Source organism: Anguilla rostrata, chromosome 8, assembly GCF_018555375.3.
Source record: "Anguilla rostrata isolate EN2019 chromosome 8, ASM1855537v3, whole genome shotgun sequence".
Classification (NCBI taxonomy): domain Eukaryota; kingdom Metazoa; phylum Chordata; class Actinopteri; order Anguilliformes; family Anguillidae; genus Anguilla; species Anguilla rostrata.
In genome coordinates this window covers 32114976-32139820 of record NC_057940.1, presented here as the reverse complement: position 1 = coordinate 32139820, position 24845 = coordinate 32114976, and the positions used below count along the sequence as shown (strand labels likewise).

General features: G+C 43.1%; 1 protein-coding gene and 1 non-coding gene across 2 annotated transcripts; one reads left to right on the top strand and one right to left on the bottom strand.

The window, feature by feature from the left end:
* Window positions 1-1706: 1706 nt before the first annotated feature.
* LOC135261428 (phosphatidylinositol-3-phosphatase SAC1-B) lies at window positions 1707-19064 on the bottom strand. Its single transcript, XM_064347723.1, has 20 exons — window positions 18907-19064; window positions 14068-14165; window positions 13324-13398; window positions 12376-12503; window positions 10344-10493; window positions 9652-9711; window positions 9420-9453; window positions 8584-8685; window positions 8259-8344; window positions 7924-8010; window positions 7447-7515; window positions 7259-7338; window positions 6989-7087; window positions 6243-6381; window positions 5846-5915; window positions 5669-5741; window positions 5432-5525; window positions 5254-5346; window positions 4540-4597; window positions 1707-4190 (listed from the first exon to the last, which is right to left on the bottom strand). Exons 1-20 carry the CDS (start codon window positions 18933-18935, stop codon window positions 4054-4056), a joined length of 1761 nt encoding a protein of 586 aa, XP_064203793.1. The 5' UTR covers window positions 18936-19064; the 3' UTR covers window positions 1707-4053.
* A 115-nt stretch (window positions 19065-19179) lies between these two features.
* trnar-acg (transfer RNA arginine (anticodon ACG)) lies at window positions 19180-19252 on the top strand. Its single transcript has one exon. It is a non-coding gene; the product is annotated as a tRNA-Arg (tRNA).
* The last annotated feature ends 5593 nt before the right edge of the window (window positions 19253-24845 follow it).

Here is a 24845-nt window from a genome sequence, read left to right as displayed (position 1 = left end):
TCCAACATAATAAACATAAAACTAAATATCTATCGTAATTACGGACATTTTCATATTATATTTTTTGCTGACGCCAAATGCTGTGGCACCACTGCGAAGGAGTGGCATTCTGGAATGTGCAACACATTTTTGCATAACTGTAAAAATAAAAAAAAGTTCTTACCCGTACCTTTTTTGAGTCACTTGTGATTGTGGGCAACAATTCAGTCAGCTTTCACTTTGTTAATTTCTGTAGTCTGGCTAATCGGTTTTGGCATTTCAAGAATTTTATTCCACAGACTGATCTTCACCAAATCCCTGAGAAAAACAAATTGTGAGTAGGTCTCATAAGGGGTATTTTATCAGTACGTTACTGTATTTACAGTAGCTCAATGTAATGGTAAAAATGAATGGCAGGTGCTAAATTGTTCAAAACTGAACATGACAAGAAAATCTGCCACAATAAAAAAAATCACATTTTCCTTTGGTTATTTTCTCATCTGAGTCTTTATTCAATTTGAAATAAAAGAAACCATAAACAAATCACCTCAAAGAATGGAACAACAGAGAACTGGAAAGACAAAAGAATAAAATAAAATCAGTGATGTTGACACCTCCATGAGTGACAGAACCTTCAAATGCACCAGGAAAGAAAGTTTTATTACCATTATTAACTTAAATTCCATGATGGACCCACACTGCAACTGCTCTCATTTAAAATTAGGGAAGCACAAGAGAATGAATAGAGTACAGTAACATCCTTACACTTTACTCTGTCATAGTATATCTACAACAATGCAGTTTATCAATTTTCATTATCAATGTGAAACCTCTCGGTCATCTCATGGATAGAGTATGCAAGACGAGAATGTAGTTCAGACAGAACAATGTACATAAAAAATATCAGGATATCTTAAAGATATTATCTACTAGACCATTACTTCATCCTCTAATTAGTAATGTAATCACTCAAGCCCATCGTTCTGTAAAAGATCACCTGATCATGCGCCAAGTCAAGGCCCAAATGAGTACACAAAATGCTCCCAAACACAAATATCCAAGATCATCCCAAGGATCATATAAAACTTGTAATGTAGCGTAATGCAATGAAAAACCCCCAAAGAACGATGCCTGTAAAATAATGTTGTTTTTATACCCTGTTCAAATGGAAAGTGCTCTCCACTAACCTAAAACATTTATGGTAATGCCCAAGAATGAGAAAAATACTCATAGCAATGCAACAGTGAACATTAAATCAGCAGGGAAAGTGTAAAGTTGGATGTAAATGAAAACAAGCCAAGCCAATGGGCCCTCAAAGACAGGTTTATAGATTCATACAGTTCATACATCCAGCCAAGCACTTTTCCTGGGTTGAAAGTTTCCTAGATCCAACCCCATGCAAATTTCAAGTAGAAAGTCAATTGTCTAGAGGAAATGGACTCACTGAAAGAGTTCACTGAAAACATGCCAAGGGATATCTGATGCAAGCAGGATTTTGTATACAAAGGGGATATGAATGAACAAATATTCTTCAAGGGCCACAGTGGTGGGCAATTACAAAGCAATATAATCATCTGCCCAAAATTGGTTGTTTTCTTTAGCCACAAAAGAAAATTCATATTTAAGGCATTAATAGTACCTCATAACAGATTCAACAAGTCACAAACACTGAGGGTGGAAGATCGGACCAGAATGTAAAGAACAACACTGGAATGGATGCCCGTTCATATAGTGATCTTATCATGGCTTTTATTACAAATTTACTTGAAAGAAAACCCTTCCTCTTAAACAGTATGATTCATAATTATCAAATGAAAAAGGAAAACACTCATTTTTAAATCGCTAAATTTTGTTACGCGTTCATTTTGTAATAGAGGGGGGGAAAGAACGCATCGGTGAGAGAATTATTGCGCAAAATAAAACTGAGAAAAAATATTTTCCCATCATCTTTTCCCCCAGAATGCAGACTTACGTTGTTGAAGTCATACCTAACTAAATAATCAGAAAAAAAATCTTTTGAATGCAGCAAAGCTGTCAATAGTGATGCAACTCCACACTTAGTATTAATCGTATCCATGGCATCTAGATGTCACCAAATTACAAGCAAAGGTGGATCAACTGCCATCATTGTGCATGACTTGCTTTGACAACTATTCTGCATACAAATCTCAATGTAAAATATACAGTACATAATTACAAGGAAATGTATATGATACATAGATTACCTAAAATGTACACTTTACAAGTCATATTTATACATAGAGGTTGCACAGTAGACAAGCTTAAGTTGGTCAAGAATTCATCGTTTTGTTGCTTAGCAATCAAGCCTAAAATTCAGCTGCATCAAACCTTTATTAATAAAGCAATGTTTTCAATAGCAAATAAAGGTAAACTCCTTTTTTTAAACAAAGGATAGAAGTATGCCTCGTAAATGAAAAAGTACATTGTGTGCACTAAAGGGTTAAAATTAGCCGACGCACACAAGCAAGTGATACCATCTTTATACCGAAGACTGTAAAACATGGCAACTATAGTACAGCGTGATGGATGCACTCGACACAGCGTGTGTACAGTATCACGCTTTGGACCACTAAATCAACAGCAAGAGAGGAGACAGAACAAAGCATAGTAAAAATATTCTACATTCTCCGATTGGTCTGGATCCATTCTGAAAGCCAGTAGCAGAATGAGAAGCACTTACTGAATTCCTAAAAACCAGTCTCCCAACAAACCCCTCTCCCATTTCCCAGGAGCAGCAGGGGTCAGAGTGAGGCTGTAGTCAGTGGAATGAGAGAGAACGACGCAGGTAGAAAATGGACATACCACCTCCCTGCCACACGGGGCACCAGAGGCCTAGTGGAGGCCAAACGGCTGTGCAATGTCTCTATGAGCTGATTTAAAAAAAATAAAAACATTGGTCCTAATTCAACAAGAACACTATATTACCAGAAAGCTTGTGCCATTCGTGCGCGGAATGCACAGTGTTATTCCATCTGCATTTCTCTCACACATTCCCCCTTAAAAATGAAGGGCATGATTGGTTCTTCCAGGAGCCTCTAACAGTGATGTCACAATATGCGTATGGTGTGGAGCCACATTCACAGTGCAGAGGAATGACAGTTTATCATTTTCCTTAAAGAGACATACAGCTGAACAGGGGTATTTCTATTATGCACTTTCAGTGCGGACTGCTGTATAAAGAGGAAGAATAAAAAATGAAGTCAAAAGAAAGCCGTATTTAACTTGAAGTTTAAAAATTCATTCCGGGTTTGGATGAGAGTAATGCATGTGCCAGGCTGTTCTCATGCCTTAACCATGGTGAGACTATGAGACTATACTGGATTATAGACTCAATTACAGTTATATGCTTATGTTTTTGCATAACTTAAGAACTATTCCTATGAAATTACAGCAGTGCAAAAGCATTCTATGGAAATTATTACAATAGAAAGTAACTGGAACCCATCTGTATCCACTCCACTCAGCAGCCTACAGATTGGGACTGCTTCTCTATTAAAGAGCCTTCTACCTCCTAATGAGATGGTAAGAAATACAGGTTGAATATCTTTGGAGGATAAGAACCCCTTCCCCTACCAGTCATGAAAGACAAATAGTTCAACCCTTTTCAAGGTTTCTCTCAATAGTGAGATATGAGGCAGAGAAGCGAGGTGCTTCCTACAGGAGTGAAAGGGATTCTGGGATAGGATCTAGTGTGGACAGAGGGTTGGTAAAGACCCCACGAGCATGCTGATTTGGGCAAGAAACTGTGGGATTAGAAACAAACAACAGTGCAGGGATAGGGTGACTACAGGCACCAGGCCTGGTGCTGGTTGAGAGCAAGGACTTATGGGATAGAGACTAACAGTGTGCACACCCACCCACGCGTTTCCTGGAGGAGTAACAGCAGCTCTGAAACAGGAGTAAAAAAGAAAAAAAAAAAAAAACTAGTGTGAGAACAGTGTGGAGAGCAGGTCAGTACAGACTCCAGGCCTGGTGCAGCTGGGAGGACGAGGAAGAGGAGGAGGTGACAGAGGAAGAGTCTGCAGGACCGAGCTGCTTTCCACACACACACATTCAGTCCATCTTCTCCTTCTGCACCAGCTTGGGCGCGTCCACAAACTCCTTCCCGTTGAAGAGGATGACGGCGGCCGTGGTGGCGCTGGCCGAGCCCCAGAAGAGCACGTAGGCCAGGGTCTCCGTCCACGTGTCACCTGGGGGAGAGGGCAGCACAACACCACTGAGCACGGCACCAACACCAACACCACTGAGCACGGCACTGAGCACGGCACCAACACCAACACCAACACCACTGAGCATGGCACCAACACCAACACCAACACCACTGGGTGCGGCACCAACACCAACACCACTGAGCGCGGCACCAACGGTGTCTGCGCACAGGCTTGAACAGCATCACAGCCTCAGGAATAGCATTTAAGTCTGGTCTCTATTCTAACCCTGGATACTGGGCTTCCTCAAGGAGGAAAGTGGCTTATACTTCCAGAGGCATTTCAGTGGACCTGAATCAAAATGAAAAAAATAAGAAAAGGTCAAACTCACCAGCCATGAGAAGGCAAATTATGCACATGGAGAATGCGACCACCATGATGATAGGGAGCTGTGGAATCAACAGAAAAACCAACTATTACTTCACCAATACAATCCAGGGAAACGGCCACATTCCAAACTATTACCTCAGTCAGCAATGGATAAAGTTTAGTTGCATTCAAACATGGGAGTACCCAGCGAAGATGAGTGCTCCTGGCACGGTGACATGCCCTACAGTCAGGAATAAGCCTGGGCAATTCCCACTGCGGGCAGGAGTGAACAGAATTTGGACAGACCGGTTGATTTGGCACCTTCAGTACGCCTTTGCTAACTACGTCAACAGAGCAGTCCTCGGATACCGAAACTACACAGTTCAGCTAGCAGACTGCTAATAGGGAGGGTAAGAGCAGCAGCTGGCTGTGCCCCCTAGAGCAGGGGTCTCTAACTCCAGGGGGATTTGTGATACAAGGATGTGGTTTTTGTGATACGAGGATGTGAATAGTGTGTGCCCAAATTGATGTTGTAGCAACTTCACAAGCCTACGGTTATAAATAGCCATTTTAGAGAAAAAATAGGGGAAAAAACTAAACATTCAAACATGCACAGTTCTCCCAATCTGGCCATCAAAAGTACAGTAAGAGACCACTTTGTTTTCAGACATGAGAGCCCCCAGTTAGTCCTGCTCCACTGTAATGCTCCCTGCAGTCGGTTGGAATCGGAACTAACCGTCAGGAACTTCCAGTCTTTCTGGACGTGGAGCGGTGTGTGTCCATCCGCCTCATCTACAGCGTAGTTCCCCAAGAACAGATCAATAGAGTCCTACAAACAAAACGAACAGAGTGAGACCAAATGCACACAGCAGGGCATCTCACACACAGACCCCAGGTGCAAGGTAAAGACTCACTTGTCTAAAGCCATCAGAGAAGTTATTTTTGTAGTATCTGATCATGGAGTTCCAGCCGTCCATCACCAGTCCCCACTGGGTCCTCTTCCCTGTCCTGTGGGAGGAGACGGAAGCCTCAGTGATGTCACGCTGTCAATCACCAGCATCACTACCCACCCACCTGCCCAGCTCCAAAGTGGCCTGCAGTGCATTCGCAGCCCTTGTGGTGTGGATGTGGCTACTGGGTGGATTTCTCACCGGGTGAAGTCGGTCTTGAGCGCCCCGGTTCCGGCGTACTGCTTGGCGCAGGCGTTGGCGTTGTCGGCCCACGCTGGCGAGACAGAGAGAGAGGTCGGAGGTTAGAGCGGCGGCGGGGGGGGTCTGGCAGGATCTGGCGGGGCAGGCTGCGAGACACTCCCGCAGGCGGGGCCTTACCGTTCTTGTAGATCTTCTCGAAGTCGGCCTGCTCCTCCACGCGCTGGCCCACGTGCAGCACGCCCAGTCTCTGTGAAAACAGGGCGGAGTCACCCGCTGCCGGGGCTGCGGCACCGCTGTCTGCGTATCAGCCTGAGCCGATGCCTCTATCGAGATTACCTTTCTGTACAATCACCAACATCAACTCCCGAGTCCCCCCTCCTCCACCCCCCATTCATCCTCATCCTGGAAATTAGCCCGCTGAGTAGCCTCTGCATAAACGGACTCGAAAAACATCTGCAGCGTAAACACAAGGGGAGACTGGCCAGCTAACATTCCTGTTCTTTCCCGAATGCCCAGACGAATATAAATGACGTGACCATCCGCTCCATGTGGAGTGTTGGATGTGCCCCCTGACCTGTAGCTGGGACTGCAGCGAGCGGCGGGCCAGCAGGCTCTGGATGACGTTGGTCCGGTCCAGGCAGTCCATGCAGTTGCTGCGGAATGTGCCTTCCTGCTGAATCAGCACCTTCCCATCCGCATCCACCATGAAGTAGCTGTGGGACAGACGGGCCATGTGACTTGAGAGGGAAGGCAGCAGACCAATGGAAGCCCTGCCTCCCTCCCTCCCTGCCCCCATCAGTAACACTGATTTCTGGTCAATGCTGAGCACACATGGCTCTGCTGTGTTCTGATTAAAGTTCAGAGGGAGGAGGGGACCTTTGGAATGTGACTAGAGACACAGGCAGAGAAAGGAACTAATAGATAGAATCCCCATGCTTACTCATCAGTGTAGAACAAAAAAAACCCTCACTGCCATCTGAATAGCATTTAATCACCTGATTTTAAACTGAAGTAAATGATACACATACAATACATTCAGTAACCTTCCGTACCAGACCTGGGTCAAATACGTATTTGTTTTGAATTCAAATACTTTTCTGTGCTCTATTGATCTTGTCTTGTGTAATTGAGCCTGCCAATATGGCTAGAAGGCGGGGTTTGAACTTTCTGAGACTATTTAATTGGTTCCAATACACTAGACAAGATCAGTAAAGCGTAGAAAAGCACTTGAATCCAAAACGAATATGTATTTGACCCACGTCTGTTCCCTACTCCTCTTCCTCCGTCCCAGCTGCCTATAGGAAGCCAGGGGATACCTACCCAAAGTCATCCTGCATTTCAGACGCGGCGTCCACCAAGATCTGGAGCCGGTCCCACCTCATCCGACTGCACTCCTGGTGGAAGTCAAACGCTATGTACCTGTGTGAAAACAGCGCCGTTAAGCAGGGAGTATGCAATGTGGGCGCACAGTATGGCGAATGCAAAAGCTGGGGTTCTTATCATAGCAACCCAACACCTTCAACAGGCATAACCTGGTGCAGCCCAGAGGAGGCTGAACAAATCGACACTGAAGGAAGGTCTGGCACTTACTTTATCATGCCGTTGGCCAGATTGGACACCATCCTAGCAAAGGCCTGCTCGAGGGGTTTCTCCGACCCCTTCTGGTTGACCTGGAAACAGAGCGATGGAATCAGAAACACTCATTTGCCAACACAGGCACATCACTCTTGCATTCAGGGACTCTACAACTCAACATGCGTGGAAATCAGTAAGCTCACCAGGTTTAAAATCACTTGTTTCCCATAGGTGATGATCTGGGAGTCAAAATGTCTTTGGAAGCCATCCAACTGTTGAAGAAATAATATGATCATTATTCAGCAAAGCCCTGAATCCCACAGACCCATTTACTGTATTATGACTGTTTATATCAATTCATATTAATGGTGAGAGTGACGGCATGGTTCTGGTAACTGTACAAAACTACCATCTGCTGATATGACACAGCATGCTACAGAACGCTACTATTAATGGGTTGTAGATCTGAATCCATTATCAATACCTCATCATTCCATTAAGAGAAAGCGCAAGTAATATTATGAATGAAGCTTCGTACAATAGTGATAATTTTAATTTAAGTCAAATAAACCATGCATAGGGGCAGGGTAATGCTGAAGAAATTCCAAAAGTGTCATGTAACTGGCAGCCATGTCATGTGATTTATCAGCCATATTAAATTAAAAGCTGCAAAGCCTCACATGATTGGTGTTTTTGCCGATCTGGGGTTTGGGCTTGTACTTCAGGTTGGGCCTCTGGGACCAGAAGAAAGGCATGGATCCTCGAGTCTAAAGAAGGGAGGGGGAGGGAGAGAGGAAGAGAGGGAAAAACTGCAATCAACTTGGACAAGATCTCATTCATTTCTGTCAGAGGAGCTACCTGCCATCAAGGTGAATGTGAACTCTTTCGCTAAAACATGCTTAAAAATATAACTTAATTTGTGTACAAAGTTTAGCTCTGCCGTGAGATCTAGGAACACTGTAAAACGTGCAATGTGTTATTAGCGGTTTCAAAAGGCTTATGAATTTGGACTCACCTGCACAAATGAAGCCTTTCCCCCATTGTACTGGACAATTTGCTCAGTCTCCACAAAGTTAGCAGCATGTCCCTCCGAGTCAATGCCTAACAGGGAGCAACCAAGGGACACCTCTGTTCATCTGCCTATTCAATCACATGGTGGCCGTTTGGGAAAGTGAAATGAAGACCGTTCTAGAGAGTCCAGAAGCACTGCTCGATTATGATTCAAACCAATCACGTCACAACAGCATCACCACAAAACCATGCTTACAAACCCGGGATTCTACCCCGTGATGTTCTGGGCCTACGCTCACAGGGAGCCCGGTCAGTGAATGTGGCCTCACCTCTCACATAGTATCGCACGCCTGCCCGGAAACAACTCCTTCTGGAGATGATCATCCAGTCAAAGATCTTCCCATTAATGCAGCAGGACTTCATAGCGATGACTACATGTAGAGGAGTCAAGGGCTTTACAGAAACTCTGTTCATTCATCTTAGTCACAAAACGCAAGAAACGGTATCCCACCCACAGTATCCAAGAGTCTGGTAATCTCCTCTGAGCGATTCAATTAAATGTAATAGTAAGGCTTGCTGTTTAAATGGTCTGCAGGATATCTAATTAAATCCAACCTTAATCCTGGGCTTCTGAATGAACAAGTCTATGCCATGCCTTTTTGGATACAGGATTGAGTTAAATTCATTTAGACTAACTTATATCCACTGTTCTATATAGGTAGCATTTGGAGTTATGTTATGTAGTGACCTCTGCTGCCACCTATAGTCTAAACCGGAGAAATGATCATCGGCAGCCAGACGGCTGACACAGACAATCCTACAGGTGATTTTCAACAGCCCATTCTCTCACCACAAATGTGCATATTTCAGAACCAAATACAATTTTGTCTGCTTCTACTTAACAGACATTTAGTAACTCCTGAACAAGAACAGCAGCCAAATTTCTACTGAAGAAACGCTAAACTCACAACATTAAAACTTATATAAAAAAGGGCTTACAATATAACTATACTATAAACAGACAAGACATTTTTCACTATAAACAGTGTGTGTGTGCAAGTCCTTTCTATGCACACGCATACATATAAAAGGGCTTACAATACATTCCTTACTATAAACATAGCCACAAATATACACAAAGTCACAAAACATTTGCCAAGGATACATCCATGGATAACTGGGAAGGCAAACCTGTGTAGCTGTGGAGGAAGGGTAGGCCATGTTCAGCATAGAAAATGAGGAGTACAAGGCACTTACGGTAACGTTTATGTAGAGTACATGTGGAACAAAACATGCTTTTATGATTTAATACATGCTATGCAATTTCATCCTGTGTATACATTCCTTGTCTAATGGGTGTTAACATGGTGTGAAATACTGAACAGCTTAACCCTTACCTCTGGCTGTGCGATGAACTCCCTCAGGAGGTTCCCATTCCACACAAATCTCTGATCTGCCTACAGGAAGCAGAAACAACCAATCAGAACCAAGTAATGAATGCCCCCCCCACAGCAGAGCCCTGGAAGGGCCTTTAAATTTGCCTTGAAGCGGCCCTTACTATGACCTATTAACTATGATCGCACAAAATGAATTAATAAGTATGTGTGCGTGTGTGTGTGTGTGTGTGCGTGTGCGTGTGCGTGTGCGTGTGTGCGTGTGTGCGTGTGTGTGAGACAGATAGAATGAGTGTAAGGTCTTAGGCAGGCTCTGTGCGATCAGATTAGCCCTTGAGTGGGTAAATGCGCATCTCAGTGCTCAGGGAAGGATGGTCTGATTAGTGGCTGTGTGCGTGTAGGCATGTGTGTACGTGTGTGTGTGTGTGTGTGTGTGTGTTTGTCTGCTTTACTCAAAGCAGGCAGGACCGTTGGGGAATAGGACACTGCAGCTACACTAACAGTGGTTCATTATGGATGAGCTGGCCCCATACACTGCAACACTGATCACCCCAGCTCTGCAGTGCAGGGCCCCGTGCCAACCAGCCACCCTACAGCAGCCAGCGCCCTCTCCCTCTTTCTCTCTCCTTCTCTCCCTCCCTCTCTCACCTACTTCAGCAGACTCATCTTCCTCTCTCTCCCCTTCCCTCTCTCACCCGTTCCAGCAGACTCATCTCCTGGAAGTCGGGGCTGGTGTTGGACAAGCGCTGCAGAGTGTGGGTGAGGTCATAGTCAGTGGCAAAGTAGAATCCGTCTGTGGTCAAGACGTTGTTGATCATCGACAGAAAGGTCTTGTTGTCCTGCGTCTGAGGAGGAGAAGGGTTCAAGTTAGCGATGAGTAATGAGTTCAGCCATATCCTTTCTCTATGCATGAGCTCTCCAATCGTGACTCCAGCCCTGTCCCACCTTCAGTACCTACCAACAATTCAGAAAGGTGCAAACTAGCATGGAGCACCTCAGAGGTACAGTCAGCCTGCACTTCTTTTCAAGCTGCAGTCTGCCAGCAGGGGGCGCTGTGGTTACTGTGTAACTGGAGCTGCTTTTACAGGCAGCCTGCAGGTCCTGTTTGACCAGACGAGCAGCTACTGCGCGATGAGGAGGGGGACTCCTGCTGCCTCCTGAACCCCGAGTGCTCCCAATCCTGAACCCGCTCTCCCCGGGAGATGCCAATCAGGCACATTCCGCAATGGAAATAAATCCGCCCATAGGGTCCGTCAGTAAGCAAGATGGGATGCACTTAAACCTAGTAGCTTCATTCACCGTCTGTTAGCGATAAAACCCACAAAGTCAATCTGCAGCCCCGTGGCTTCCCAAGCGTCGCTAAGCATCAGGGAGCCGCAGTGCAGTCACTGGAGCCTCTTCACCCCGGCGGGAAACGGAACGCTGCCTTCTTTTGTGCGAGAGCCGACGGACATAAACCCCCCCCCCCCCCCTTGCGCGTGCCAACATGAAAGGCTCTCACACTCCGCTGCATTACGCACCCCCGGCTCAGCGTGCGAGGGGCCGTGTCGCTGCGCAGCGGCCCGAGCGCCATTACGCCGCTCCCCCACCGCACCGCGCGCGACCGCGCCTCTCCCGCGGCCTGCTTAATCTCCCCAGCAAATCCCAGCTTCCCTGCACTCCCTATCGGTCTTTAGCTAATAGGATCTGGGCACTAAGTGAGTTAGCGGCAGGAGTCTTTGCCTCACGCCATGTCACACCAGCCAAAACAACATGATCTTTTCCCGTTGGCTTCTGTTCAGAAGCTTCCAGTTCTAGTCATATCCCCATCCCTGACACCGAGCTCTTCTTCAAGGAAGTTGTGCAAAACAGAAACAAATTCAATTCACTGTTATTGTATGGTCTGTTAAAAAAACAAATACCATTTCCTACCGCAGCCTCAGCTCTGTTAAGCAAACCTCCCCATGAAACCACAAGATACTTTCACTAGATGCATTGTTATTTTTAGACTATTTTTGTGGACAGACCTGTACCACAAAAGACCGGTACGTCATATTTGGCAACTGAAAAACGCGTAAGCCTTAAGCCTTGAGGGTTCAAAGCTTATCTAAAAACAGCCATTACCACAGATGAGAAACCACACAAATGAACAGAGACGCTTGAGGAACACCGACGTGAAAAGTAATTCTGAAACACGAGGCCACGCGTGTCATGGCTCCTGTGTGGATTCACATCAAATCCAGCACAACCCCAAAAGAAACCCCCGGGAACGCGCGCTGTGAGCACAGCAAAGGGCTCTCCTTCAGCAGGAGCCCGGCAGATCGGGCCCTGCTCAATAATGCACACCGGAGTGTTGACCTGAAACCAGAGATCATCCCGCCGAGATCACCCCGCCGTCTCCAGAGGATGATGGCGGGGAGCCCGTAATCCACGCAGAGGGAAAAAAGGCCTCTTTTCAGTCAAAGCACAGGAAACCATGTGGCGATTGGCAGCTGCCACTGTGCACCTGAATCCACATACAAACTTGCACCAACAGCAAAGATTATTTGTGTATTTGTATTTATTAATTTACTCGTTAAATCCATCCATTCTGTATCCGAGCCGGAAAACACAACCGAGACTGAAACTGTTGCAAAGGGGACCTAAAATGAAAGGTTACAAGCTTTCTGCTGATGATTACAGTGCATGCTGGCTGTTTCCCCATTGGACAGAAAAGGCCCGCTGTGGTCTGAGGGACCGTACTGGTACCTGAGTGTCGGTCAGATGCAGCACGGTCTTTTTGTAGGAGATGACGTCAAAGTCGACCGCCTTCCACACGGCGTGACCGAACAGGTCCCCAACCTTCCTCTTCTTGGTGATGACAATGAGGTACATCCCTGTGCGTTCGTGTTGGGAGGGGGAAATCACATCACAACAATCATTTATCATTCAAATACCATTGCAAAACTGCCTACATTTTCCAAATCAGTCAGTCCACAAGGCTTTTGGACTAAACACCAGGTACACACACACACACACACACAAACTATATAACTGAGTTCTACAGTACCTATTCACAGAACTATCATTGTACCTCCAGTTCCAGCTCCACTAATAAAATTGTTCCATGTGTGATGGTGGAAAGTATTTGTGGCTTCCTAATACTGTCACTGTAGCTGCGATTCCTCAATTGACAATGTCCTCCATTTATGATTTAAAGACGTGACTGTGTCTCCGTTATTGCCATTAACATGCAACAATGACTCTCTGTTTTCTCAGAGAAAACCCCAGATCACTGAACACATTTGTTTTCCTTCAACCCCAGAGAGCCAGTGGACCACACAAGCACCACACGTGCTGTGGTTCTGTCACTGCTTTGCCCATATTTAAATAAACACCAACCAGTAGGCATGTGCATGCAACTCCATTCATGGAAGACATATATTAAAGGGTTTTCATTATCCAGACCTGTAACAATGCACATATTATCCTTCATCATTTTTAAGTGGAACTCTTAAGTAAAGTGGATTTTCATTTGGTTGCATTGGCTTCCTATCTTCCACAAATGAAACCACATAAGGACACATATCCTCACCTTTAATACATGGTCTGTGTGGTCTTAGACCTTCTGCAGTTCTGCGCCATTTCATTAGCTAAACCAGAGCGCGCACGCAGTTGCGAGCCTAGTGAAAGAGGGCGGAGCTGGGAAACACGTACCTGCCACCAGCCGAATAGTTCCCATGATCCCACAAATGGGCCGGGTGACCGCTGATGGAGGGATGTCCTTTCTCCCTGAAAACACAAGAAAACACAGACACCACCTTCAGCACATACATGTCTACTTGTAGCTCAGTTTATAGCACCAAAAACGAATGGGACATGCTCTTGTAACTAGTGCCATTCGTGCCACTGAGCTACAAACAGTAATATGCTATTGGCTTTGTTACTTCCATCAGTTTTTCTTATCCCTGTCTTGAGCCTGCATTGGTGCCCATTGTCTGTTATAAACCACATGGGTTGAGGTGAGGCTTGGATGACTCATAATACTTACATGGGGACAGTTCATCCACAACACTACAATGGACTGCTGTGATGGACAACGGTCTCCATCACAGCAAACTAACCATTAGTAATTAGATGGTGTCATAAAGATTTATTTATCTGATCAACTCAGATAAAAACATTAAAACATTAGCTGAGTAACTATTCTGAGACTGAGACAAACACACAGGCACACACACAGTGTTTTTAAAACCTTCTCTTGACATAAAAACTGAGACACATGAAAAAATAATAGCATTGTAATCCCTTTGTACCTGGTAAGAAAACGGCAAAAGCAGAAACATGAATATTAGGACTAACTCTGCAACTGTGATTAAATCTAAAGGGCTACACAAACAGTTCCTTCCTTGTTCAGCCACAGTACCCACAATGCACTGCGAGCGACACTCCGCCTCTTACCTGTGAGTGTCATCTCTGTGGACACCCTGTCAATGGCCAGGACGTCATTGGTGCCGTCATCGCAGGCCTCGACGTAGAACTTCTCAGGGGTGGTGTGCCTGTGGAGCACAGGAAGAGCACGCTAAACTGCAGGAAGCTGCATTATGCTGAAGTAATGGCCGGACCGTTGCAGTTAATGTGTGACTCTTAAAATGCGATTCCTCAGCATTTCCCAGCACGAGCCTTAACTTTAACATATGATGAATCAGCACATGTGGTCTGCTACTGTGCTCTTTCAAAAGTGAACAGACAATGGGAGGCTTACACAGTGCACAGCACTACATGATATTTCTATATAGAAATAAAAAAGGGGCAAGACAGGTGCAGTGTGTAGGGTGGCCAACTCTCCAGCCATATGTGAATTCCTGCCAAGACACCTTCTGACCCATCATCCTCTCTCTGTCCGTTACCCTCTCGGCTTTCTCTCCGTCAATAAAGCAAAAAAATACAGCAGGGCAGCCTGTCCACTCTCCTTTCAAGAAATAAAAAAAGCAGCTCAAGGACAGTAATCATTGCACTTTCTCCAGCCAGCAGTACATGCATTATACCAATGTGGAATGCTGGCCTGACTCCCTAGGACTTATATATATATGTCTATGGCATACTGCTGATCATACAAATGTGTGTCAGCATTCCCTTTCCTAACAAACATTGATTTGGGGAGGAATGCTTGAAGTGCGACTGTGCAACAATCTGCCATGTGCTGCCATTCTCTCAGTCTCCTCTAACAGGAATAAAGGAGTCTGCGATGAGACAGACATTAGCCTCAGTCTCTGGGCACTCACAATGAAGCCCTGGCTGCATTAACTCTGCACTGCAGGTGGAGCAGTGAGGATCATTTTCAATGAAGTTTGGAGCAGGGAGCAGGGGAACATTTCCTCACCTGCACAGAGGTTCAGCGTTCATGCAGAGACCATAAAATGACTGGTCTATGACCGTAGAGCATTAGCACAGCCATAAAGCCCCTGAGGTGAAAGGCTGGCCATGCCACTGTTAGCAGTTAACATGAGTGCAGCAGTTTGACACTACCAGTCCTACTGGGCAATACCCTCTAATCCTCTGTGGCTCCCAGCACTGGGGAGCATATTCAGCTCTTGCATGCCATCAACACAAATGCCTGGTATTCACTGGGTTTTAAAAAAACAGCCAATACATTCTCATTCCATTGCAGCGTAGAATTTTCCCACTCTGTGCTATCCACCCAGCTTGTGCAACTTCTGTCATATAACTTGACTGCTCCTACACTCTTAGGGGGGCGATCCTTTTTCTCCTTTTCGGGCCAAGACAAACTTCATCCGAGGTCATTCTTCTGCAGTTCTCAGGAAGGAATTCTAATAACTCCAAAATCACAGCGAACAACATATTTTGTAACATTGCAGTAAGGTTGCATCCATGTCCTAACAGTGCTACTCCAGCTGGGCTGTAGTTTTCAGAGCTTAATACTTGGGTATACAGTCACATCAGAGGTCATTCCCACAGGATGAAGTAAAGAGAATAACGATGGGAACAGGCAAATAAGGACTTATTTTCCCACCAGCCTAGACAGCACACTGTAAGACTAGAACATTCCAAAAGACTCCTTTACTTCAACTATAAAACCTGAAGCACTTCTCCAGACATCACATCAATAACTATCTGAGTGGAAAGTGAGCACCTCATTTTAAACTAAGGCTACATCTGAATAAATTCTATGAAATAATAATTTAAAATTTATTTTAATATTAGTTAAAAATGAGTATTAACCAGCTAATTCAAGAGAGAATTTTCTGTTCACTCCAGGGCTTTCAGTATGAATGAGGATTTTACAACAACCAGCACCAGTTCGAAGAAACCCCACTATTAATCGCAAAAGTGTCATGATAAAGCTTGTGGGAAAACGAGAGAACATTGGTCAGGCTTTTGGTTGGCGGGGAAAACTGAGGGAGTTGAAAGGGCTCAAAAGTGATGCAAAGTTGGCTACCCTTATTCACCACATGTAGCACCACATGAAAAATAGCCACAGACCATTATTACCCCTCCCTTCAGCACTTGGTGGTCCCGTTCTGTGAGCTTGTGTAGCCTACCGCTTTGCAGCTGAGCTGTTGTTGCTCCTAGGAGTTTCCACTTCACAATAACAGCACTTACAGTTGGCCGGGGCAGCTCTAGCTGGGAAGAAATCTGACAAACTGACATGGAAAGGTGGCACCTAATGACAGGGCCATGTTGAAAAACAATGAGCAGCTCAGTATGACCCATTCTACTGCCAATGTTTGTCTATGGAGACTGCATGGCTGTATGTTTGATTTTATGCACCTGTTATGGGTGTGGCTGAAGTAGCTGAACCAACTAATCAGAAGGGCTGTCCACACACATTTGGCCATGTAGTGTAGATAATAAGCTAGCTGGCTTAGTAGTGGGTCTTGAATTTTCCCAACCCATTCTGTAACATTAGCCCATCTGTACCTGTGTCAAGCTAGCAAAAGCTAGCCTAGCTGCTGTGCTGTGCAATTGCAATGCAATAAGACATTGACAACTTGCTATATAGATATATTATTTATTACTTTTCTGACGTAAGGCTCTACGCTTGACTTTTTAGATGCTATTATACTACAGCCAGCTTCCCGTCACAGTACGGTCAGCTCTGTGCCAACACCATGCACAAACACACACAGGTTGCGAGAGAACCTGGCAACCACTCGCAGAGACAGAGTTTTCACCAAAGGAACAAGTGAGGCAGTGTCATTTTTTGGGTTGGGATTTTAGTTTTCCCTTGTGAACACTAAATGGGGTTTCAAATTATCTACAGCATCTCCTTTAATCAGTTTGATTTCTTTGTTAATTTACCATCAATTTGAACTTTGTCATTTAAGAAATATCAACCGTTTGTTTTATTGTTACAGCCATTGATTGTGTTTACCCAAGCTGATGCAGACAACTGAACTGCAATTTTTAATTATAAACCTTAACCTGCGCCATTTCAGAAAATGTGTATACATCCACAGTTTACTTCATCATTAGCTGTTCAGATTACAGCTCATATAAACCTAATTCACTAAAAGAACAGCTGGAGTGAAAGCCAGTGCAAATGGGGGTGAGAGGGGCTCCCATCACCTCAGCGAAAGCACAATCTAATCTGAAACAGAAATCATTTACAGTGTATAATACCGATACACCCCAGAGCAAAGCTAACTTATTTATCAGAGGCTAATGCTGCTGGTTCTGCCTACATACGTATTGTCTTTTTATGAAAAAGACTTTCAAACAGACATTACATCCACTGAAATTCAAACCAGTCAAAGTTGTATACCTCCCCTTCAACAGCTAACCTTGTCACATTGCTTAAAAGTTCATTTCAAGCATCAAATAGCCGTGAGGGTCAACTGGCATACAGCATAGCCAGGCCCAGGAGAGTGAAGCCCTTGGCTAATGCCATTCTTGGTGCAGTATTACTTACAGTACCACGGGACCTTTAGCTCTTTTACATTTTACAACAAACCCACTGTTTGGAGGCCTTTACCCCCGATTTCACAATACATACTTTTCTGAGACGCTCAGATTCACAGGACGTGGGTCAAACTACAAATGCTGAGAACAGGGCCAACACAGGAAACACTCTCTCACAAGGCTTGGCTGAAAAACGCGTCGCAGAATTTAACTACGTAAGTTCAGAGGAGAGCACGGGTTTGTCTGTGGTCGGTCTTGTTTTGCGAGCTATACTGGATATTTAGGCATAGGACAGCCCAAGACCTGGCTAACTGTGTGAGAAGTGGAAATATGCCTCCTAGCTCAACGCGCTCTCACTCCCTGACTGAGTAACAGCTAGCACATAATAAGCAAACAATACATCTGATTTCAGCTGACTTGGGAATAGGAATTCCCACGGAATAGGGCTTTGGTGCAAGACACCTATCCAAACAATTTATGCAACAACTATTAATTGATAATGAATTACAATTATTACGGTCATTCCTGAATAGCATGTCATTCTGTCGCCTCATATAAACATGAAATGACATTCGCTCATTGGTGCCAAGGTGATACCGTGCATAATTCCGTGGTATGATTATATGTGGACCATAAATTATACAGTTGCCTAGATCTAGATGAAAGACATGTACTGTAAGCTACCAAACGAAGTTGGGTAGCGCCGTACATATGCCCAAACGAAAAAGAATGCAGCAAAACGACATCTGAGATCACATCCAAGCGAGCGAAATAAAACGACTTGTACTGTTTGTATCTATGTATCTATACCGCATCCCGACGAAACTTCGTAGCCATTTAAAAATTGGACTCTCGAAACCATTCTTATAACGTGCATTAGACTACACGGAGCTAGGTGGCTACACAGTGGCTTACAGAATTTTACTAAGGTAGCCAGTGTTAGCTACAGGAAACCACCTCATGATTAGCAACATTTCAAAATGACGACATAGCAGCCAGTTGCTTCAATAAAAAGAGACCAGATTGTGCAGTTTTATGAATACGAATGGACACGTTAGATACTTTCGCGAGCAAGCTAGTCATAATTAATTCCCTTAGCGAGTAATATAGCTCACTGTAGCCAATGAGCATCACTTCCTAGTATCTAAGTTAGCCTGTAATAACTACCTGGTGCTAACATTTGGCAGTAAAGTAACAGAACCGATGGCAATGACAGTTGCAAACAGCGCCGACGAATGCTAACGTCGCCTTGCTATTAGCCAGATCGTCAAACAATCTAATGAACTCATTGGTTGTAATTAACAAAGTTGCTATACATTCTGTATTAGCTGTAAAAGGACGTTATCCTAATTATAAAAGGTGAAATATCATACTCACAAATTGAAGCTCTGGTAGGCGGTCGCCATCTTTACTTCAGTGTCTCCCTGACCTCAGTGACGTGTCAGTAATAAAGCGAGAGACACGGAAGATTCACACTAACTCCGTTGTCCGGCGTTTATTGGCATTTGCACATATTGCGTAAATTGGAATGCACGATTGTAATAATATATTTTGAACCACATAATTACAATTGTTAAATACGCATAAATAAACGTACACAGTTATGTACAGTAACACAAGATGTACGTCTATCATTAAACATTTCTGTCTGGGCCAGTGGCGCAATGGATAACGCGTCTGACTACGGATCAGAAGATTCTAGGTTCGACTCCTGGCTGGCTCGGTTTCTTTTGACTTCCCTCTGCAACACATTTCCCAAGAACTCTTCACAAATCAAGTGTTTCTACATACTGGCATCTAGGAGGGGAATGTTTGAAGTATAGAGGTATTTTTGTAGCAAAAATCCAAAATCTCTACAATGGATTCACGAATCGGTATGTGGTTTCACAAACTCTACAATGGATTCACAAATCTGTAGAATGGATTCACAAATCTGTGAATGGTTTCACAAATCTGTAGAATGGATTCACAAATATGTAAATGGTTTCACAAATCTGTACGTTATTGTGAGAATACACAGTTGCAAACTTGTACAACTACAAGAAAGACAACACGAAGCTGAAGTTTGATCGCGATTCGCAGTTTCCGATTCGAAATTGACGGTCGATCTTAAATCGTTGAGTAACGCTCTCACTTTCTTCCTTGCACGTTTGCGCAGTGTATAATGTGTATTTTTATTTCTAATTTAGACTACGTTCACTTCGCATGTATTTTAAAGGCTGTAATTAGGAAATATCACATAACCAAGTTACAATTTTTTCTCCCCAAATTCTTTTTGTCTCAACATTGTATCACGTGTGTATGAGAGAACAGGAACTAGCCTAATAGCCTGAAATGATGTGGATCAAATATTACTGCACAGTTTTGCAAATCAAACTCCAAACGGTCTATTTAAACCAAAACAGTAATATAAGCCTATTGAAAAAGGGGCCTATTGGATTGCAATTTCTTCCTGAAATTTAAAGATCTCAAACTTTTGGCACTTGATTATGACTGGAGAGGTCCTGAAGTGACCTGATTTGAGTGAAATATTATTCTGGCGTTTTCAAACAATCCCACTCCAAATTGTTTATGTAATACACAGGCTTATTTAATTAGATTGTAATTTATCTCCTAAATTAAAGGGTATCAAACCTTTGACACTTTAATATGACGGAAGGGGTCCTGATCTATGTCCTGCCCCATTTCTTAGAAATTTTATTGTAATGTTTTCAAACAATCCCACTTCAAATCTCTGTAACCCAATATAGGCCCATTGAAAAAAGATCCCAAACCATATTGACTGTCTTAGCTCACACAAATTAAACAAGGTCTATTCCAAAGCAATTCTACCCAATGATTCCTAAATTATTTAATGTGACATAGCCCTGTGTTTTTTAATCTTACCGTTTATCTTTGTCATTCAAACTTTATGTGTTACTGTACATCAAAGTGTCAAATGGTAATCATTTATAGTGGAAATAATCTGCAGTTCAGCTGTGTTACACTTTCAGTTTTTAATGACCACACCATATGTTTGAACAATTGTGTGCATCTAGTGCTTTGGATGCATGAAAAGCACATCATGAATTCAATGCATTATTATTATTATTATTATTATTATTATTATTATTATTATTATTATTATTAAGAAGAAGAAGAATAGGCGGCACTGTGGTACAGTGGGTGGCACTGTTGCCTCACAGCTTGAATCTCAGCCTGCCTCTTTCTGTGTGGAGTTCGTGTGTTCTGGCAAACCGAGATTTAGCTAGATTTTGATGAATGATTTATGATATAGACAGTGCCTTGTGTGTGTAGCGATCTGTAAATTAAGCAAGTTCTAAATGAAAAACAAGGTTCGGTGGGATTGGGGAAGACATTTTTTTTATTTTCAGTTTGGTTAATAATTACTTTCTGTACTGGTAGTCTAATGCTGTACGTATCAGCTAGGACGTGTTCTTCCAGGGATATTTCACATGTATCCTGCCGAGGGCGCCATTGCATTTTTATTGGAAAGGCGCGGCAGTTTGGCTCAAGAAAGTAGCTAGTTGAGCAGGAGGAACTGTGCTTTCCTTCTTTTTTTAGTAGGTCAGTAAGTACCCATTTCTTAACTTCAAAACCTTACTGTTATTGCATTGTAAGCTGCCGAAGAACCGTATTGTATTCTTTGAAAAAGTAAATGCGAATTTGTGTTTTAAGTTAGCTTCCTGATGGTAGCGTTCGAAATGCCGTTTGTGGCAGTAAAACGGAAAAATGCTTACAGAGACCACGTTTTTACGCTTCAATTGAGATACGTAGTAATGATGAATTACTAGTGCATTTTATGTCCTAAAGAGACAGGTCATGCGGTTTGAGTACATTGAGAAATGGTGGATGTGGCAAAGTGTAAGTTAACTTAAAGATTTAGGCTATGTGTAATGGCGAATGCTTCATGAAAATCATGATCAAAATGGCAGGTGTCGTTAAAAGTAGGCTACCGTCAGCTACAGACTGGAAGTTTTAGTTCATGGGTTTAATGATTGAATTTTGATTTTAAAAAATTAATGTGCAGTGTGAACCAAATTTCTGCTCAAAGAAGCAGCCAGTGGAACGCAAGTGAACACAAGAAACTGTGTTTTCCTTTTTTATGAGCAGCAGCCGTATTCAGCTTCCAGATTCCTTTACTTTTGGCAGTACAGGTAGGCCTACAATTGGAGACTCTAAATTGCCCATAGGTATGAGTGTGTGAGTGAATGGTGAGTGTGCCCTGCGACCTGTCCTGGCAGCCTGTCCCAGGTATATTCCTTCCGCTCGCCCAATGCATGCTTGGACCTTCCAGTACCCACCGTGACCCTGCAAAATAAGCGGGTATTGATAATGGATGGATGGATTCAGTATGTGTCTTTGCAATAGAAAGACACTCTTTAATGTTGTCCTTTGCTCGTTATTTTAGCTAGACTGCCTTTAGGCACCATACCATACCATTCAGAAGTTATCGGTTGAGCATGGGCATCATCAAAATGTAAAAAATACATATCCCTAGTCATACAATGACATTATGTGGGGGTTGCATGTAAAATTAATGCATTCAGGAGTGCAATTTGCTGTCGTTGTTCCGCAATAAATTCATCATGCCTTGCTTGTTGAGCTGGGTTGGTTTTTAAGCGATGCTCCAACAGTCGTTCCTTAATGACAAAACTACGAACTGTTATCCTATTGCAAGGTTGTAATTCTTCTACCAATGCACCAGGGGGGCCCTCCCCACATTCTCTACCAACTGTAGCAAGAACTGAGGAAAGGCAACCACAGGTCAGGGAGAGGTGTAATGATCTGACAGACAAACAAGTTAGTTCAAGATTCAGTAAATTTACTGATACTTTTATTGAACTCAAAAATGAAGAAAGAAAAAACAAAAGCCTATCTCTGTTTTGGAGACCAACTGTACTCTGAGTTTTCCCCTCTATACCGGGGCTGCTAAGCAGCTTGCCCAGGTGCAAACCAAAAACACAAAGCAGTGCCGTAATCCAAGATCATTCCAAAGTACAAAATCCAGTCCAGGTTCTCAGTATTTCCAGGGTCTACAGTCAAATCCAGTTTTCAAACAAAGCATACACTGATCCATCCACAATTCATTTCCAATAAAGGGCACCACGGGCACCACCACATGAAACTATAGAACACAATTTCATATGTCTGGTAAATAATAAGAAAAGTCAACAAATCCAAGTATTTTTGTGGCTATTCTCCCCCAGTTTGTCACAGTAACAGTGTAGCTGTGGGAAGCAGCCTAAATGAGCTGCTCTTCTCTCAAAAGAGTAAAATGAACCATAGAATACAACCTTATATTATGGGCAAATAATAACAAAATTCTATTTTTCCAAGTAATTTTTCCAAGTCCAAGTAATTTTTCCAAGTAATGCTATTTATTATTATTTTTGTCCATATGTTCAAAGACTCTAGAGCATGGCTTAGTGAATGCAATATGGTGGCACAGTGGAAAGGCTGCCCATGAAAGGGGCTGGATATGCATCACTGTCATTCATTGAAGGCTACTACACTGAACCTCAGGATAGTTTTCAAGAAATGATGCATCAGACACCTTACAGACAAAGGTATGTCAAAGGTTTTCGTATGTTTTCCCTTAAAGCTGTTTAATATTTCTCTTCTTAATTAGGTTGTTGAACACATATTTAAGCTAATATTTTTTCTCCTGAAACTTATTAACACAATGCAAGTTTGCCTCATTATAATTTCCTGTGTGTTTGAATTCTTCATTATCTACCAAGTGGTTAGTTTTAGGGGCTGTGTCCACAATTTCACTAGTGAGGAACCTATTGATTCAGCTCACTCTAGCCATTGTTAAGACTGGTCGTGCATTGACAAAAATCCTCATCTAATCAATAAATCTTGTATTATTTTAGAGGATGATTCAAATAAGCACAGCTTTAGAATGCTATTTATCCTGTGTTGTAGTGCTTACATGCTGTCTGACACAAATGTGGTATGAACAAGACATGGTCATTTCTTTTGGGAAACAAAACTTAAGGCAGATGAGAATCTGCAATTTTTGCTATTGAAAACCAATCAGTTCATTTTCCTACCAAGAAAATATCAATAATTGTTTGGTATGGCTAATCTGCTCCCAGGAATCTGAATAATTTGGCCCACCAGGGTCTGTATCACTATACACATCGGAAAGTTGCTAAATATACACATAATTAGTTTAAAGATCTGTATGAGGCTGCTACCTTCACACTCACTGTGAGAAAACAGTTTATAATCAATAAAAACAATATGCTCTCTTAATTTTTTCATACTTAGTTACCTGGATTAGCAACTGTTTAAAAAACCTGGCACATCAAAATCATTCACAGAAAACTCACCTGCACATTTTAATCATACATTATGTTACAGTTTTGTAACAAAATGCTGTTCAGCTCATGCATGGGAAGGTTACCTGTGCCAGAAAGAGAGAGAACCCTCCAGTGCTGATGCCTTAGGAATGCGGACATCATGGGGCATGTGGTGACAGGAAGGTTGACTGAAACAGTCATATGAAGACAATACTAATATTCTCACACCCCGGTGAAACCCCCCATTACAGTGCAGTCTTGGAAAAAGACTTGTGTGCTTGTCCATCACGCTGACAGGAATCCACAACAGCATGAAATATAACAGAAAGGAGTATTCATTTATCCATAAATTATTGAAACCATTCTTTGGTGCTTAATTTTCCCCAGAGAAAATAATGTTTTTAAAAAATAGGTATAGTTTTTGGCAGATCATTGCAAATGGGGGGATTAAATGACAGTATGCAAATGTATTCATCACATTTTCTTGACATTTTGGTTCACTTAAGAAAACCAAACTACCATTTACCATTATGAAGCACATCTTAAATTCTTATGATGAAATTAAGACAACAGACCTGTTGAGATGCATGCAATTTAAGATGTTTTCTATTTTTTGCTGCCTACACAATAAGACCGAATTTCAGGAATGCTTTTTTTTCGTCTGAATAAAGTCAATCAGTAGGCTAAAATCTAATTTATTTTTAACTGGCTTGTAGAGCCTGCATGATCACATAACGACTAGGCCTACAGCTTTTTTCCCCTCTCTGCCTGGCTATTGAGTTCCACACTGCCGGGTAAACAAAGAAGGGTTAGCAAAATTGGATTTGAAGAGTACGGAGTTTTGTTACATAGATTTTTAGTAATCACATCATGTCTGCGCGCGTAATTGTCTAACAAGAACTTTAGTACTTCACAATATGAGACGACAAGGCCGGGATAGTCATAGACAAATATGCGTAGCCTAATAGCTTGCAGGGTTTGGTACGGCGAACATCACACGTGTTG

Coding starts and splice junctions, on each gene's coding strand:
- LOC135261428 (XM_064347723.1), bottom strand. CDS start 18,935: ATGGCGACCGCCTACCAGAGCTTCAATTT. Junction 7,516..7,923: donor TCGGCAAAAACACCAATCAT/GTGAGGCTTTGC, acceptor TTTCTTCAACAG/TTGGATGGCTTCCAAAGACA. Junction 4,191..4,539: donor AATTTGCCTTCTCATGGCTG/GTGAGTTTGACC, acceptor CCTCTCCCCCAG/GTGACACGTGGACGGAGACC.